At 50.2% G+C, this 16,538-nt stretch overlaps 1 protein-coding gene across 2 annotated transcripts in view; it reads right to left on the bottom strand.

Moving 5' to 3' along the window:
- The window catches only part of Lrrc1 (leucine rich repeat containing 1), a 112,004-nt gene that overhangs the window by 9,512 nt on the left and 85,954 nt on the right, over window positions 1–16,538 (bottom strand). For both annotated transcript variants that reach the window (XM_023704835.1, XM_023704834.1), the window contains exons 5-10: window positions 16,049–16,105; window positions 15,764–15,827; window positions 15,304–15,378; window positions 12,948–13,092; window positions 10,455–10,573; window positions 9,471–9,554 (exon numbers count right to left, since the gene is read on the bottom strand). In XM_023704835.1, the coding sequence (XP_023560603.1) occupies window positions 9,471–9,554; window positions 10,455–10,573; window positions 12,948–13,092; window positions 15,304–15,378; window positions 15,764–15,827; window positions 16,049–16,105 (544 nt within the window). The remainder of the gene's footprint in view (window positions 1–9,470; window positions 9,555–10,454; window positions 10,574–12,947; window positions 13,093–15,303; window positions 15,379–15,763; window positions 15,828–16,048; window positions 16,106–16,538) is intronic.

Genomic DNA, 16,538 nt, shown 5'->3' with positions numbered 1-16,538 from the left:
CTCTCTCTGTGGACCAGATGCAATGAATTTAAATCATACAAATGGCTAAGCATACACGTATTACATTAAGTTCAGAAAAATCAACAACAGTCAAACTTTTCATTCTGAAGTTACTTCCTACTGCTAATACCTAATGTAAATGTATCTCCTAAATATGTCAACCAAACTATGCAAATCCAGACAGATACTATGAAGTAATACGAAACTTCTAGTTTCAAAAGCGAGGCCAGAGATGTGTGCGCTCACTTGTGTGTTCTCGTTCTCTCTCTCTCTCTCTCAGGGGCCGGGGAGATGGCCCCGTGGAATAAGAGCTTCCCTGGCAAGTGCAAGGGCCTGAGTTCAATCCCCGGTTCCGCCTAAAGAAAAAGAAGGGCATCCTCTCTCTCTCTCTCTCTCTCTCTCTCTCTCTCTCTCTCTCTCTCTCTCTCTCTGTTCAAACCTGTCTACTTTCTTAACTTCAGGGCACTCAAGGTTCAGGTTAAGAAGGGAAACAAGAACCTGATGGACAACACGTTAACTTCTACCACGTATCTTTTAACCACTTTTGGTCATTCACAAATTCTTTTGGCAAAACAAAAAAGTTCAGACACCCTCAAACCCATTCCCCATACTCTCTGGATGAATGCAAAGCCACTACTACTCTGGCAAGAAGGAACCCTAGCTACACACACACACTCATCTGTCTAGCTGTGATCTGCAGAGAAATCACGTGAAGGAGTAACTGCACCCACATCAGATGTTCTCTTCTAAGTGAGCAAGTGGGCGGCAAATGAATATTACATGAGTCTCACCTTCAAAATGCAGTGAGAAGCACTCAGTGATTCTCTCAGATAAGGGGACAGTGGGCTTTCCAGGCAGGAAAGCTGAGCCAAAGGCATGGAAGCATAACTTGAGCCCGGCACAGTCTTCGGGGCTCCATGCAGTGCACAGGGCTCTGGGGCTTGCTGCCCTGGCCAAGAGCCTTCGCCGGGGGGAAGGCAGGAAGGGCCGACCGACTGCCTTGGTGACAGGAAACACTACTCCAGGGCCTCCCACAGAGGAGAGCACAAGGCCTGACTCCTCAAAGGGCAGCAAGGGGCCTGGCTCCTCAAGGGTTCCTGGACAGATCTTCTGCCCTTTTGTACTTACACATGTACTTAATAAGTGTAGTGAGGACTCAGAAAGGCAGAATGTCTATAAAATTGCTGCACAGTGACCTTCACACAGTCTTTTTATTTCCTCCCTAAATAGCTAATATAAAGATTCTGAAATAACATATTCAATCACAGCACTTAACCATAATGGATGAAAATAAAAATAAGCGTAATTCAAGACATGGATGAACAGTCACCGCCAGCCCCATGGGAGCGCCCGTACGCAGGGCCATCAGGCTGCCCCGCTGATTCCATAGTAACATGCTGACTGTCCCGTCCAAGGAAAGCTGGCCTCATTAGTCATACCCCAACCGCACCTGGTATGTGCAACCCTGCTTCTTACGGAACAAGCCTTCAGAACTAGGCTACCGCGCTCCAGGGCACCCTAAGCTCTCTCCAGAGCCTCTAGCCTGGAAGCCGATGCAGGGCTCTGCTAACACTCTCTCAGACACCATGCCTCCTGCAGGTTCCAAAGGCCATCTGATGAAGTTGCTGTTTAATTTGTACAGGTTCGCATACCATCAGGGAGCTTGGCAAGCGCAGTCCCCATCCCATCTACCTACTGTGTCCAGCCTAAATACCTACCAAATCTCTCTTAGATAGGCTTACTTGCTTGTGAAAAGGTGCTATGTAAAAGGAATCTGCTTCTATGTGTAGTAACAGACACAAGGAATGTTTCTTTGGCTCTAGGAGGAGTAAGAGTGGCAGGCTCCCTTGGGCTCTGTCAATGTAGAACCCTGGCATGACAGCCTAGAGGCGACATGCAACCACTCTCTCCCATGGCTCAGTCTTTCTTCCCTCTATCAAGGAAGGAAATCACCAGTTTTATTAAGATGCCCAAGGACCTCACAGGAGGAAAGGAATCAGAACATTGATCCTTGCGAGAACTGATGCTAGCAGATACTCTAAATAAATCAGGTCTTGACAAGACCTCTCACAGAAGGGAAACTTGTGTCTTGTGCGGCACCCTTCCCCTGCACGCCCACTCGGAGGGCTGCTGCATGTCTAGGTGCTGCCTGGGCTGGGTGCCAGAGGGGACCTTCCAGGTCAGCCTTGGTGTGCATCTTGCTAGACCCTAAGGCAAGGCTTTCTCCACACCAAAGGAGGGACAACAGACCGTGGCACAGGGGATTTCTGGCGTGCAAGGCACTGAGCCAGGCTGCGACGTGGGCTGCCACTGTGCCTTGCAGCTCTCCACTGTCCCTGTCTGTAAGAACTGACACCATCCACTTGCACTACATGAAAATTTGCACTTGTGTCATATCCATGTAGCATGAGATAAAAATTAACTCACGAATTAGAGTGTGCCAAGCAACTCTAAAAGTTCAGGACAAGCTCACAAACTCTCAGTCCTGGGGACACAACACATGCTTCCAGGGGGCACGTGAGGGGTCTCTGTGTGCACAGCTTCACCTCCCTCCACTTCCTTTCCCAACCTAATCTCACGCCCACTCAGGAGGTCAAGAGTGGACAAGGTGTCCAGGAGCCTCTCATGCGCTCTGAGCAGGCAAAGGAGCCAGCGTGCCCTCCGAGTGCGACTGTCTCTGGTGTCTGGAAACACTGCCAACGAAGAGCACAGGCCGCCACAGAGCATGCCAGGGTGCCCTCATCACTTTACAAGTATACACTGTCCCCCACAAACACTCACCCAAACAGTGCTCTATTCCCATGTAGCCAGGAAGGGATGGCACAAACATTTGGTTTCTAGAAAGCCGGTAAAGCCAAAACTCAAAATAGAGAGTTCGTTATAGATGTCAGAAGGGGTGTGGCTGTTGGCTGGAGCTTTGAGGGCGTGCTAACATGGCTGGGGTCTAGGCTCGGTCACGTGCTCTGTGGGTCTGGGAATGCTATTCTAACCACCAACTAAATTAAATAAAGCCACATGACAATGCAGGGCCTATCACGACCCTAGCCTGCTGCTGCTACCAAATGGAAGCGGCAGTGGCTGTGTCCCAAGAAGGGAAAGCCTGAGTGCCCAGGGATGAGCCCCCACACCAGCGCCTGCTCTGCCTGTGGAGCATGCCGACGTCACTGTCACTCTGCTGACCTCACCTGGATGTCTTAAAACCTGTCTCCCGGGCAACATGTCCCAGAGATACTGAGTCTGCATCCGAGTGAAGCAAGCGGGGTGACAGGCTGCACCTCCGCTTCACAGGAGCCTTTGCCCTGTCTTCTGGGCAGCAGGCAGAACTGCAGCTTTCTTGCGGTCATCAGGATAAAATGTCTGTATCACTTAGAAATTCTGGGAAGCGGAGCTGTTTAAGTAACTTATTGCCAGTTATGTAGGAAGCTGATATTTTAAGCTTCCCTTAAACCACATAATAGTACCTTCCCAGAAATCGAGGGGCTGGACTTGGGTTCTCTGAGAATTACAGGATGGAGCTGAGGATTCTTGGTTAACTGTTCTGTGTCTCTGTTAATAAAGGATGATACTGAACTTAACTTCAGACACTGAGCTAAGCCAGCTCCAGAACGCAGAATCCACGGCCACGGAGGGAAGCTCCAAGCAGACCACCCGCCCTGAGGCTCAAGCCTGTGCTGGCTGACCAGGCAGATTCGCTGATGCACAGAGAAAGCCACACTGGTCCCCTTTGTGGCTTACATGCCACCGTGAAGGCCTGACCTATATGTGAAAAAATTGTCATTTGTTCTCAGTGTCTTTTCAATATTTGTAATGGATCTGAACCCACATACTAATGGCAAAGTTGAATACTTATAAAAAGCAAAAAAAAAAAAAAAAATTGCAGAGAAATAATGTTATATATAGCATTAGAATCCCATCATCCCGTGGGGAATGTTACCCAAATGTGAAAAAATTGTCATTTGTTCTCAGTGTCTTTTCAATATTTGTAATGGATCTGAACCCACATACTAATGGCAAAGTTGAATACTTATAAAAAGCAAAAAAAAAAAAAAAAGTTGCAGAGAAATAATGTTATATATAGCATTAGAATCCCATCATCCCGTGGGGAATGTTACCCAAATGTTCCCTACTTTATAAATATTCTAGAAATCATGTGGTTTTGAGATTCCCTGAATTACTGGGCCATTGACATCAAATATCCACTAATGGCTATGGTATTATCTTCTCTGATTATTACGAGGTAAGTTAACATCAGCTGGAAAATAAAACCCACATGTGGAGGAAAGCACAACAGGAGGACAGCTCAGACCCCACCGCACACCCGGAAACTGGTGCTTCCAGCCACATGGCCATGCGCTGGCAAGCCCACGCACATCAGCGAGCCAGGCCGACGTCAGCCTGCAGCACCCTCGCGGCCCACAACTCCCGCTCCGCACCCTGGTGCCAGTGGGTTCCCGCTGTGACGTGCCCTTCACAGATCGGCACGGGCAGCCCCTGAGGTGCACACGGGTGCGGCCGGCTAGCTCTGCTGCTGCTCTGCAGGGCCATCTCAAGCAGGTTACTTAGCTCCGAAGCTGCTGACAACGTGACAGTTTACAAGCACCACACAGGGCTCTTGTGAAAATTAGACCAGGGTACGTACACAAGCCCTTGATACAAGAGCCATTCACAGTCATCTGCCTGGGCACACTCATGGTGCACGCCTGTCCCCTGCCCTCAGCCTCTGTCCGTGCTTGGCACGCGGCCTGGAGCATGTGAGCTCTTGCTGTACGCAGGTGAGAAGCAGCCTTGTGCATGATTTTTAGTGGATACCCAGATATGTTCTTAGGGCACGTTCCTAGGACCAGAACTGCAAAAGGGTAGGTACATTTTTAAGGTTTTAAATGTTATCACATCCCTTTCCAGAGAATCCCTAATAAGTTATATTTATGTATCTATATGGGTACTTGCCAATATATGGTATTTTTTTAAATATTCAAACTTCAATAGGTTAAAGTGTTTTTGTATTTAGGGGAACACTGACAGGCCAACAGTGTTGCACATTAATGACCGTTATTTTCTTTTGTGATCACTTGTTTGGTTTGATTCTGTCTACTTGTATTATGTAAAGCAATTTCTTGCAGAGTTAAGAAGAGATCTCTTCTCTGCCCACAAGTCATCTCTGTCTTCTCTAAATTCAGGAATCTTTCAGACAGAAAAACCCATCAAGAGTGCTACTTAGTACTTACTTCCCCTGCAAGTTTAGGAACACATGCTCCATGTTTGAAAGAGCTGGCAAGCTGTATTTTCTTCTGAAGTTACTCAGTTTCGTATCTGTTTTATCAATAATTCAATTTAGAATGAAAACATACAAAAACATGTGCAGCTTGTCTGATTTAAAAAAAACAGCCCAGACTGGCAGCTCTCCCAGTGCCAGCTCCTCTCACCTGACTGGCGACGCAGGGCCGTCACTGTCACTTTGGCTCAGTGCAGAGACACAAAGAGAAGGGCTGCAAACATGGGCACGTGCTCAACGTCTTCCGGCCAGAAAGTCTCTACGGTCCGGGCTGCGTAAAGGACGCTACGCTAAGGAGCGCTCCGGAGTCGCTGCCCTCGTCCAGCACACCCATGACCACACAGAGACACCGCGCTGGCTCTGCGCAGTCCCACTGGCGCCCGCCCCGCCTCCTCGTCCCTGCGCCAAGCGGCTGCGTTTTGGCGGGGCTCTCCGCCTCCCAGAAGCACATGTACTGAAGCAACACGGGGAGAAATCAAAGGGGCAAATGAGTGGCTTGAGCAGAGAAGCCACACGGAGCAAGTGAAGCGAGCGACCCCAGCGAGGCCCTGGAGACGGGGTCGTGCCAACAAACCACACTGCGTGAAGGCAGATGAGGTGGAGTGACGCCTTTCAGGATGTCTTGGAACGTAAATGTAACTGACAGAAAACCATTCTTTTGAGAGAAAATAATCTGAATGAATCTGAAAAACACATGATAGTATAAGACTTCAGGCCATGCAGTCATCACGAGAGTTTTTAGGGTTCATGTCCAACACTGTACAATGAAGAACACAGAAGGTGTCAGCCAATTTGAATCTTCATGCATCTAAGAAGCAAAATAAAAAAGATGCAACTGTGGTCTGAATCATACTTACAAGATAACAAGTTTACCTGACTTTTCTAAATTCCCAAGCAGCTAACAATTAAGAAAACAAGAAACATTCATTGATTTACAAATGTTTACCACAAATAACATCACAAAGCACAAACACAATCTATTATTGTGATCCACATACTAAAAACATTTTTCTAGAGATCATTCAGGAAAAACAAATGCAAATAAATACTACTGCAGATGAGGGGGCTATGCCCTAAAACTGGCAATATGCAGCACCATCGAAGTTTCAAACAGACAGACCAAATACAGGGAGGGCCACACCATACACCACAGCAGCAGCAGCAGCTTACACAGCTATGGGCTTCTGGCATATAAACTGAACCGACCAGTCAGAAGCTCAGTTTAGATATGCCATGTATGCAGCTGAGCTGTTCAGGGGAGAGGAAGACATTTTAGGAAGAAAAGAATACAACTAAAAAAATGCAAGCCTCGCTCAAATGATATTAGGCATGAAGTCAGACGCAGCACATAAGCACACACACGCACACCCCCAGATGGCCAGGGATGGCCCTGTAGACTGTTCACAGTACCACACCACCCACATCACACAGGAGGAGGACAGTGGCCTGCCTGGGGGCCCCACCCATGTCAGGCTCGGTCACTCACGCCAGCCCTCACGCCAGCCCTCGGGTGGGGGCGGAGCCGAGGCGGGCTGGGGAGTGTCCTGCCCTGAGCGCCCTGCGGGGGAGTGTCAGGCCGGCGGACAGGGCTGCAGGCAGCCTGCCCTGGTGTGCCAGACGATGCATCACCTGCTCTACCCAGCAGCTGAGCGAAATCATAGAACGCTAGAGGCCAGAAAACTAATCTCAGTTACCCAGAAAATAGACAAAGTGGAACAGCTGAAGTACTTCAAAATTAGAAGTAGCCTTACACTATCTTCACTATATATATATATATATATATATATATATATATATATATATATATCCATCCATCCATATATTTAGTACAGGGTCTACAGGGTCTCACTAAGCAGAGCTCAGACTCATTGTAATCCTGTTTTCAGCCTCCCAAGCGCTGGGATTATGGCCTGCACCACCATGCCCAGTCTCATCTTCACTTTTCTCATCAAGAAAAGTTGAGCTAGTAAATTTAAACTGATACATGACACATGCTGTGTCTGGCCCTCTAATCAGAAACACTGAGCGTGACTTTTGCTCATTTAAAATGGAAAGGCCCGGGGCTGAAATGTTGGTAACAGTTTCTTTTTTTTTCCTCATTGAATTTTTTTTGTTTTGTTTTATTGAGAAACAACTATCAATGAGACAGCTCCAAAGCTGATCAATAGGACACCTTCAATAATTAATACATTGTACACTGCTATCTCCTAGTGGCTATTCACAGTACAAGAAGCAGACAGGACATCCCGCCCAAACATCATTACTACAAATCTTTCTTCTCATTGAACTGAGCGAAAGCAGCTGTGTATCTATCCTAACAATTCTATGTACATAAATACAAAGTGGCCCTCCCTCTGCATCCGTCCCCCTTTTTTGTTTAGTCCTGTCAGAGATGGGTATTCCACTGGCATCCAAATACCATAGGTACCTTGTCTTGTGTTGTGGGTCTTGCTTTGTCTTGGTCTTGGCCATCCAGCAGAGAAGTGTAGAAACGAGGTATATAGGGTGGAACCATGTTAATGTGCTGAGCTGTGGGGGGCTCTAGTCAACAACTTCTGCGGATAGCCCACTCCTATTGTGCACTGCTGGACTGTGTTGGATTGTTTTGCTGAATGCAGGAGCACCTATGGTAACAGTTTCTGATACCAAGTTTCTGAAGTCCCTCTCTAGGATGTGTGCCTAGGTAGAGGCAGGGAGGTGCAGAGAAGCTAGGCTGCGTGAAACTCACAGTGAAGGAACATTAAACTCGAAAGCCCCCTCCTTAGCATCTGCCTCAAAAATATTCCTAAACTGTCTTAACTTTCTAAAACATCCAAACGCAAGGTAATTTGACCTTTCTTTATTGAATCAAGGTCTCTCCCTATCTTGAAGTCAGACAGAAGAAAGCTGGGCTGGACCCGAGGGACCCACCAACTCTCTCTGCTGAGCCCTAACACTCTCTGGCCTGAGAAATAAGGACACCACCATGACCAAGAGCTCCTCTCAGGATCCAGCGAGCTGACACACTTCATCAGCGACGCACACATCCAAGACCCACGCGGCACTGAGACACCACTCCTCTGTCCACTCCTGTGCAGAAGTCGCATGCTCAGCCACTTCCTGTCTGCAGCTGTTACTCAGCAAGAGCAAAATCAAGGCTCAGAGTGTAGCTGTGCTGGGTTTACTGCTTAGAGGCTGGAGCCAAAATGTTTTGATTAGCAGAACCTTGTGTCCCAATTCAGCTGAGACAGTCTGCTGCAGACAGTTTTATTCGGCTGTCAGTGCTCATATTAAAGATGTGTCAGAGTGCACGTGTGCCACAGTCATGACCAGTATGTCCATGCTTCCTCTCAGGAATGCTAGCATCTCACAGGGGAAGGCTGGGCCTGTGGGCAGACCGCCAAGACGAGAGCAAGGGTGAGGAAGCTAAGGGTGCCCCGAGCAAAGAGTGACCTGGCCTTCCAGCTGCGATTATTCTAGGACAGATGCTGCAAAGGGTTAAGGAAAGAAACGAGAAGATGCCTGTGCCTGAGCAGGGCTCGCAGCATACAAACAAATAACCTTTGCAGCGGAAGACTGGCAGGGGCAGTCTCACCAGGCGCTCCACTGATGGGAGGGACAAGGGCCTTCAACTTAGTTTCAGGCTACACTACTTGTAACACACCCAGCTTTCCCAGTCCCCAGTGTGAAGGCAGCAGGCATCCGGCTTAATCTCCCCCCATCCTCAGCATGTCGGCCTTCCTGGATGGAAGGTAGACGCCGCCAGGTCCCACAGCTACTATAGAACAGACGGTGACTACCTCCCTCCTTGGAGTGTGACAAGGAAACCTCTCACCCGACAGACTCAGGGATCCAGCAAGGTCCATTTTCAAAATGCCAATGGCTTAGGGGACAGAGTTTGGTTTCACATTAAATTCAACAGCCAAACCCGAAGTCATCCATGCCCCCTGCCACACTCCACACTACCCCCTTCTGGCCAAGCGTCCCCATTCCCTATACAGCAAGCCCCAAGCCAGCGCGTCGCTCTGCACTTCCAGTCCTCCTTCCCCAGCTCATCCTGTTGCTCGGCACCGTCCTCCGGCATAGCTCCTCTGCTGGCTTCATGCACACGCCTTCAAACCGCAAGCCTTTCAGACATTAAAGATGCCTTCGATATCGTTGACCCCACGCCATTATGTCTTTGCAGTTCTTATCATGTGGTTTTTTTGAAGGCACATACCTCTTTTGGTAAAGACACTAATTTATTTCTGTCTGCGTTCAAGTTGCTCAACTTCTTAAGTTTTCCAACGCTCTTAGGTAAGGTCTGTTAAAATAATTTTTATATTATTAATTCATCACACATTTTAATATGGCTCCCAGCAAAACAGGTATTTTCAAAGACTTAAACTCCAGCACAACACGCAGCTCCTCTGAACACCAGGTATCTGTAGGCTCACCTGGGGAAGCAGAACTGCACACCTGAATCCTCCTGGATAAGAGCCTATGCTCGAAAGACATGGAGGCAGAGGCAGAGGCTCAGAACTGAGACGCACCCGGTCACGGAGGCATGGAGCTCTCCGACCCCAGCCCTCACTTCAAGAGCACCCTGGGACTGTGGTCTTGGGGACTGCAGAGGCGGGGTGGCTGCACTGCGAGCTGGCGCTTCGAGGCCAGGGCAGGGAGGCGGCTGCATGGTGCGGGGTCTCGGTGCAGCAGCGGGAGAGTATCACCCTTCTGCCTCCTGGCCCCGGGCCCCTCCCCCCCGCACCCGCTATCTGAGCATGCATTCCTCTCCTGCCATCTTTATTTGCTCTTTTCCTGAAAGAGCACCATGTGCCCTGCTTAAGGAGGAAAAGGAGGAAAGGTAGGGCAAAAAGGACAGTAACAACAAGAAAACAGGGACTGGAGAAAGTATGAAGAGAGTGCTCCACTTCGGAGGGGAGTGCTTGCCTAGAAAAGCACCCTGACTAAAAAAAAAGCAGGCAGGAGACAACTGCGAGACAGACAGGAGAAGACGAAGTGGCAGAGACGGGTGAAGCGGGGACCAGGCGGTGAGCACATACATGACCGTGGCTTCCGGCCATATCACTGCTCCAGGGACCTCTGTACTCAAGGAGCAGAGAACAGGAGCTTGCCGAGCTTCCCTGGTCTCCTTGTCCACTTGACGCCCACGTGGGGGAAGCCAGCACCAGCCGGCCCTCCGCAGTATGCACACCGCACTCACCAGGAGCCGATTCTCCGTAAGAACCAGCTCTGTGAGGCTCTCGCACTCGCCAATGGCTTCGGGCAGCTGCGTGAGTCTGTTCTGATCCGCCTTCAAGATGGACAGCTTCTTCAGCTTCCCTGCAAAGGCAGAGTGGAAGTGAGCTCGTTAGTACAGCTGTCCTGCTCACCTGGCCGCTTGCCGCTGGGCCGCACCCCCAGCCAGCTTTCCCGTGTCCCCAGCCAGCTTTCCCTCCATGCTACACCTCTTTCACTTAAGTACAGAAGGTTGAGAATTAAGTTGTTCAAACATCAGAAAGTCAGCAACTAGAAACAACTCATTTTAGGCAGCACTACCCAAAACTGCATTCCAAAGCCAAAAAATGCCAAGCACAAACAGCTGGCCCTCCAAGATCTTGGGGCGGGCAGGACTGCCAAGAACAGAGGGACCTCCCTCCCTCTGCGACCCAGCTTGCTAAGACAGTGGTCCCTTATAAATCACTGGAGAGATCGCTCCAGGGACTTCTGTGACCCAAGGCAGAGGCGCCTTGGGGAGAGGAGGCCTCCTGGGGAGCCTCAGGAAGGACTGTGGCTGTGTCCCTGGGGCGGGGACTTGGCGCTCCTGCTCTGGCCGCCCCAGGGCTGAGTGTGAGCCAGTCTCCTCAGCACCTCGCAGGAGGAGGGAGACCAGACTCACTGGGCCTCCCACCTTCCGCGTTAAGGCGGGGGCTGAACTTGGGCCGAGGCTCCTGGTCACTGGCCCTGAGCTGCTGGCAGGACACCTTCGCCCAATCAGAAAACAGTCCACAAAGACTGTTGGACTGGATGATGGGTAACAATGAAAGGAGCATCCAGCAGGTGTGTATCGGCAGGGCGAGGTGAGAGAACTCGTCCATCCTTAAGCTTTATTTAGCAGTACCAACAATCTACTGAAACAGCCCCGGAAGGCTCCCACCCACCGGCATTGCAGGGAAGGTCTCTGTGGGCACAGGCCTCACAGCAGGGGCTCCACGGCCAGCCGGTCCCGGAAGGCTCCCACCCACCGGCATTGCAGGGAAGGTCTCTGTGGGCACAGGCCTCACAGCAGGGGCTCCACGGCCAGCAGGTCCCGGAAGGCTCCCACCCACCGGCATTGCAGGGAATGTCTCTGTGGGCACAGGCCTCACAGCAGGGGCTCCGCGGCCAGCGGCCCCACACCTGCCTAGAGCACCTCCTCCAGGGAGGGGCACTCAGGGCTTCATCATCAGCCCAGAAACTCGTCACCACTCTGGGGCTCGTTCAGTGAGGCTGAGATACACAATCCTTTCATCTTTCCCACTTAGTAAGTCTGTATACAGACAAACACGTGAAGTCAGCGGCTCACATCTGCTACTTCCTCCTCTTCCAAGCACCAAAACGTGCAGTTCCTACAAGCACTTTCAAGAGCCATGGCGAACGCTCCTAACAGCCAAATCCCTGTCCACTTTCCACCAGCTTCGGCGAAAGCCCCTCGGGACACCTGCACTCCTACCATTTGCTTTCTGACCCAGTACCAGACAGGAAGCGGTCCTGAGACCCACAGCTTCTCCAACTCCTGCAGATCTTCCTCAACCTTTTTTGATGTTTTGAGTAAAAGTTAAAGGGACAGCCCTGTGGGAACTGGATGGTAAACAGCTTCTCATAAGCTCCACGGGACTGTGGCCTAGCGAAACAATCTCTTCGTATCTTGTTTATGCTCAGTTTCTCACACTGGACTGAGTTCCTTTATAGAAAAAGAAATGTGTGGGCTGATTATTTTAAAAGGAAATCACACGGAATATTTGTGACAGTCCTCACTGTGCTAGGAAAGGCCTCAATTACACATTCCTCTTAGGAGTGCCTGCCCTAGGTCACACAGCAAGGCCATGGGCTAGCTCCTCATGAACTATTTAGGGTATGGATTAGAAATGTCGTGGAGACCACTCGGATGCTTAACCATTTCATGATCTGGGCTACTCCCTCCTGAGGCCGGTGGGACACGATGTGGATGAAGCAGATGAATGCGGTGACACTTAGGAGTGACCACTCCCAACTGCTAGCAAATCCGAGAAACCTGAACCACAAGTCACAAGGGCCAGGGAGATAGCTCAGCCGCGTAAGTGCCTGCCTGGCAAGCACAAAGTCCTGAATTCGATCCCCAGCACCAAAAAATAAATGAAAATAAAAACAAGCCACAAGCCAGGTGTGGTGGTGGACCTCTGTAATCCCAGCAGTCCAGGAGGCAGAGGCAGGAGAATTGAAAGTTCAGTTTCCCTCTAGGCAACTTAGCAAGACTTTGTCTCAAAATAAAAATGAGAAGGGCAGGGGTGTGGCTCAGAGTAAAGTCTCCCCCCCAAGTCCCCAGGGGAAGGAAAAAACAGACTAGTATCAAAAACAAGGAGACTTTACAAAGCTGTATTCGCAAGACCTAAGAATAGTGACCAAAAGGCTGGCGACAATCCAAGTGCTCACGACAATCGCAGGCAGCTCTGCACAGGACGGCCCTTCCAGTACTCACCAATGCCATCTGGAATGCTCTCCAGCAAGTTCTGCGAAATTACTAGATCTGTTAATGAAGTCAGGCCACTGATTTCTTCAGGAAGTCTTTCCAACTTATTTTCAGAGACATCTAAGCACAGCAGGTTATTCAGATTTCCTATTTCCTACATCAAGAGCATGAAAAGAGAAAGTCAGGTTTACATAGGTCACAGGACAGAGGGACACACTACCACACCTTTTCACAATCAAACCCCTAAATCTGAGCCGGGCATCTTTAACACTTGTGCTTGAAGGAGAAGGCGGGGTGAACTCCTGGGCCCTTTCCAAGCAAAGTGAGAAGCTATACAATGGCAGACTCAGAGCAGAGAAGGACACTACACCTGGCAGCTTAGACAGACAAGGAACCACTGTCACAGGACACAGGAGAAGACCAGCACCGAGAGAAAAAAGGGAGTGCAAAGCCACACGCTTAGAGAAAAGTAAGGAGGGCAGACTCGGATTCGCCACGTCAGAACTGATCACTAGTAAGCAGCTCACAGCGCAGGATGGCCTCGGACTTTCTCTGATGAGAAGCTATCCACTTGTTAACATGAACATCAACCAAGCAACCATCCCCCAGCAAAACCAGAACATACAGACCCACCGCCATCCTTAACGTCATCAACAGAAAAGCACAGTGCTTAATGAGGACGGTCTTCCCATGGCCAGGACAGGGCTCCGGCAAGCCTGCCAGTCCACCAAGACTTCCCGACCCGCCGTGCCAGCCGTAGTCCTCCCCCGCCTTGCTGCCAGCACTCTGCCTGCTCCCACCCTCTGCTCCTGACTCTTGGCTCTGCCTCTCGGAAGCCAGCTCTGGCTCTTCCTCTCCATGTCTGTTCCACAAACGGGACTTCTCCTTGCCCTCCTGGGGATGGTGCCCATCTGGTCAGTCCATCGCACCAGCCCACTGCACAAAGACATCAGGGCTCCCTGGGGCTGCGAACACAGCAGTTTCATCCCTGGTCTTTCCCTTGGTCTGAGTTGTTCCTTCTAGACTTCCTGCCTAATTATATGCCCATCACACTGCTGCTACGTCCTCTGTCTACAGAAGACCAGACTACATTTCTACTAATTTCAGGCCAGTCCTGTGTTCCACTTTTTATTAAGTCCTTTTAATATTGTGTTCCTATCCTTTTCTGCCCATCACCGATGAAGACAGGAAAATCATTCTAACTGAGATTTTAGGTTATCTTTAGTCTTGGTTTGATACATGTTTATATTATGGGAACAAATGGGATTTTTAAATAATCATTTGCAACATGAACTGCTGGTGCAGCAATTTCTTGGGCTTGGGACATCCCTTGCCCCACCCTCTCACTCTGAAGAAGCCAGCCTTCCTCAGCCGGGCCTTGCTGCATACTTATTACAGAAATAAGCAGCCAAACCTGCCCAAACAGCTGCTGACCTAGCTCCTCTCACAAGGCCCCAACATCTCCAGAAAAGACCTGCTCTCTGAGTCCTTTCACCACAGGGGACGAGCTCAGCTCAGTGATGAGGACCACAACTGAAGCCTTATTCAGGGCTTCCACATACGCAGGATGCACTCCCTGCCCTGAGCCCAAGGCTCCCTTGAGCTGGAGCCACAGCCAAGAAGGGCGCACCTGAGCTACTTTCCAATGCACGCAGCCATATCACGCAGTTGTGTCCTTGCCGTGCAGAATGGCTGCAGCACACACCAGCGAACACAGTGCAGCCATGGCTAGGGGCAGACACGCTCACTGTGCTCCAGGAGGACAAGGTTAGATGTTCCAGGGGCTCAGCCGCAAAGCGGCCTGCTTGCTGGGCGCCGGCCGGAGCTGGCTGAGAGCTGAGGAGTCTGCCCCAGGCCCCGCCGTGTCTGCACCAAGGCTCTCGTACTTGGCGCCAGTAGGCAAAACCCAAGCACCAGGACATGCCATCCGTACTTGGAAAAATATGATGTAAAAGCTTTAACATTGCTTTTGCAACCAATACTATATGGCAAGCAACAGTCAGAATTATCCTGAAGCACTTAACACATCACAAAAAGTAGTAGAAATGAATACTGCTTCAACCCTAAGTCCTGACTTGCAGGGTAATTTATAAATCTACTGGGCTTGAAGTTAATATTTGGGCAGCAATAAAGTATAGACTTCACAAGCTAAAAGATGTATTTACCATCTTTAGAAATGGTGGGCTGAGGTTTTCAACTTCCCTGTACCAATGCACGCTAAACACTCAATATATTTCTCCAAATGTGCTTTTTCAATTAATGCTGCTGGCTTCTGAAATTCTTCTTTTAGACACTCCATGCAGAAACAGACAGCACACGGACGTACTGTCACTCTGTTTGGGGGGAGACTCAACTCTGCACTTACCTGAGGCAATTCCGAGAGCTGGTTTCCATCCAACCAGAGGTCTTTCAGATGGAAGAGCGCGCCAATCGATTCTGGCTACAGCAGAGAAGCAAAAGTGACTCAGTGATCACAACACCCCACTTCTCAGCTTTCCAATGAGAAAACAGAGAACTCAGATCACTGTCACAGAGCAGCGGGCACTGCAGCGGTGCCTGTGACTTCGGGGCCATCAGCTCCCCTCCCCCACTTTCTTGACCTGCTCCCGACTTCCCCCAAGAATGCCAGTGGCTGCGACTGGCACTCAGACCCCCAGTCCCAACTCCCAACCTCCAGGAACAGAAGACCATTCTGCAGAGTGCCAAGACAGGCGTTCCCAAGGCAGAAACGCTGTCTCCACAAGCGAACTCAGAGAACTCCCAAAATAGGCCGGGATCATAAGCAAGGACAAAGGCACATTCAGCTCTCTCCGATGCAGACTTACCAAATTATATATTTCATTGTTTCCTAAATCAAGTTCTTCTAGTCTCTGGAGCTGGGCAAGAGAGCTATTTAAAAGGCAAAACAAATGCTTAGAGAGGACTTGGGCATGCGGGCAGCACAGCATTCCTCCCTTGGACTAGTTCTCAGAAGGAGGATTCATCCATTTGCATATTTTTATAGCAATAAATACAGCGCGGGAAGGACTACTACGGGAAGGTGGGCGCCTCCCCACTGTCCAAAGGACACAGACTCTTCCACTGACATTAAAAACAGCTCAAAGACTCACTCAGGAAGATACGTAAGAAGGTTCTCTCTCAGTTCCAGGGAAGCCAGGTTACACAGACTAGAAACAAACAGATGAACAAAGTATGAGGAAAATTCCTGAGATTCCTCCTACTCCCCTGCCCTCCCCCCCCCCCCCCCCTGCTGGGATTGCAGATGTGTGCCGCCGCGTCCTGCCCCACTTCTTTTCCTTTACCTCCATCCACACCCCTTCCCCACCTTCCCCACCCCACCCCGCCCCCTGCCAGGCCCGGATGGATGGATGGATGGACCCACCTGCGAGCTGAGGATCCAGCTGAGGGAGCCAGCGCTGTGTCCTCAGGCTGTGGACCTGGGTCTGTGCTGGGCGCAGGTGCCCGCAGCTTCTCGCGGCTGTCAGCACAGGCCTCTCTTGGTTCTAAGGCATGTCGCAAAAAAAGTGGCTTTTAGCCAGGGCTCCGCAGAGCTCCTGCCTGCCCGGGTGGGGTGCCACACATGGGGACACGCGCGGGAGC

Source organism: Octodon degus, unplaced genomic scaffold, assembly GCF_000260255.1.
Source record: "Octodon degus isolate 3935 unplaced genomic scaffold, OctDeg1.0 scaffold00205, whole genome shotgun sequence".
In the NCBI taxonomy this organism is placed as follows: Eukaryota; Metazoa; Chordata; class Mammalia; order Rodentia; family Octodontidae; genus Octodon; species Octodon degus.
This window is presented reverse-complemented; position numbering and strand designations above follow the sequence as displayed.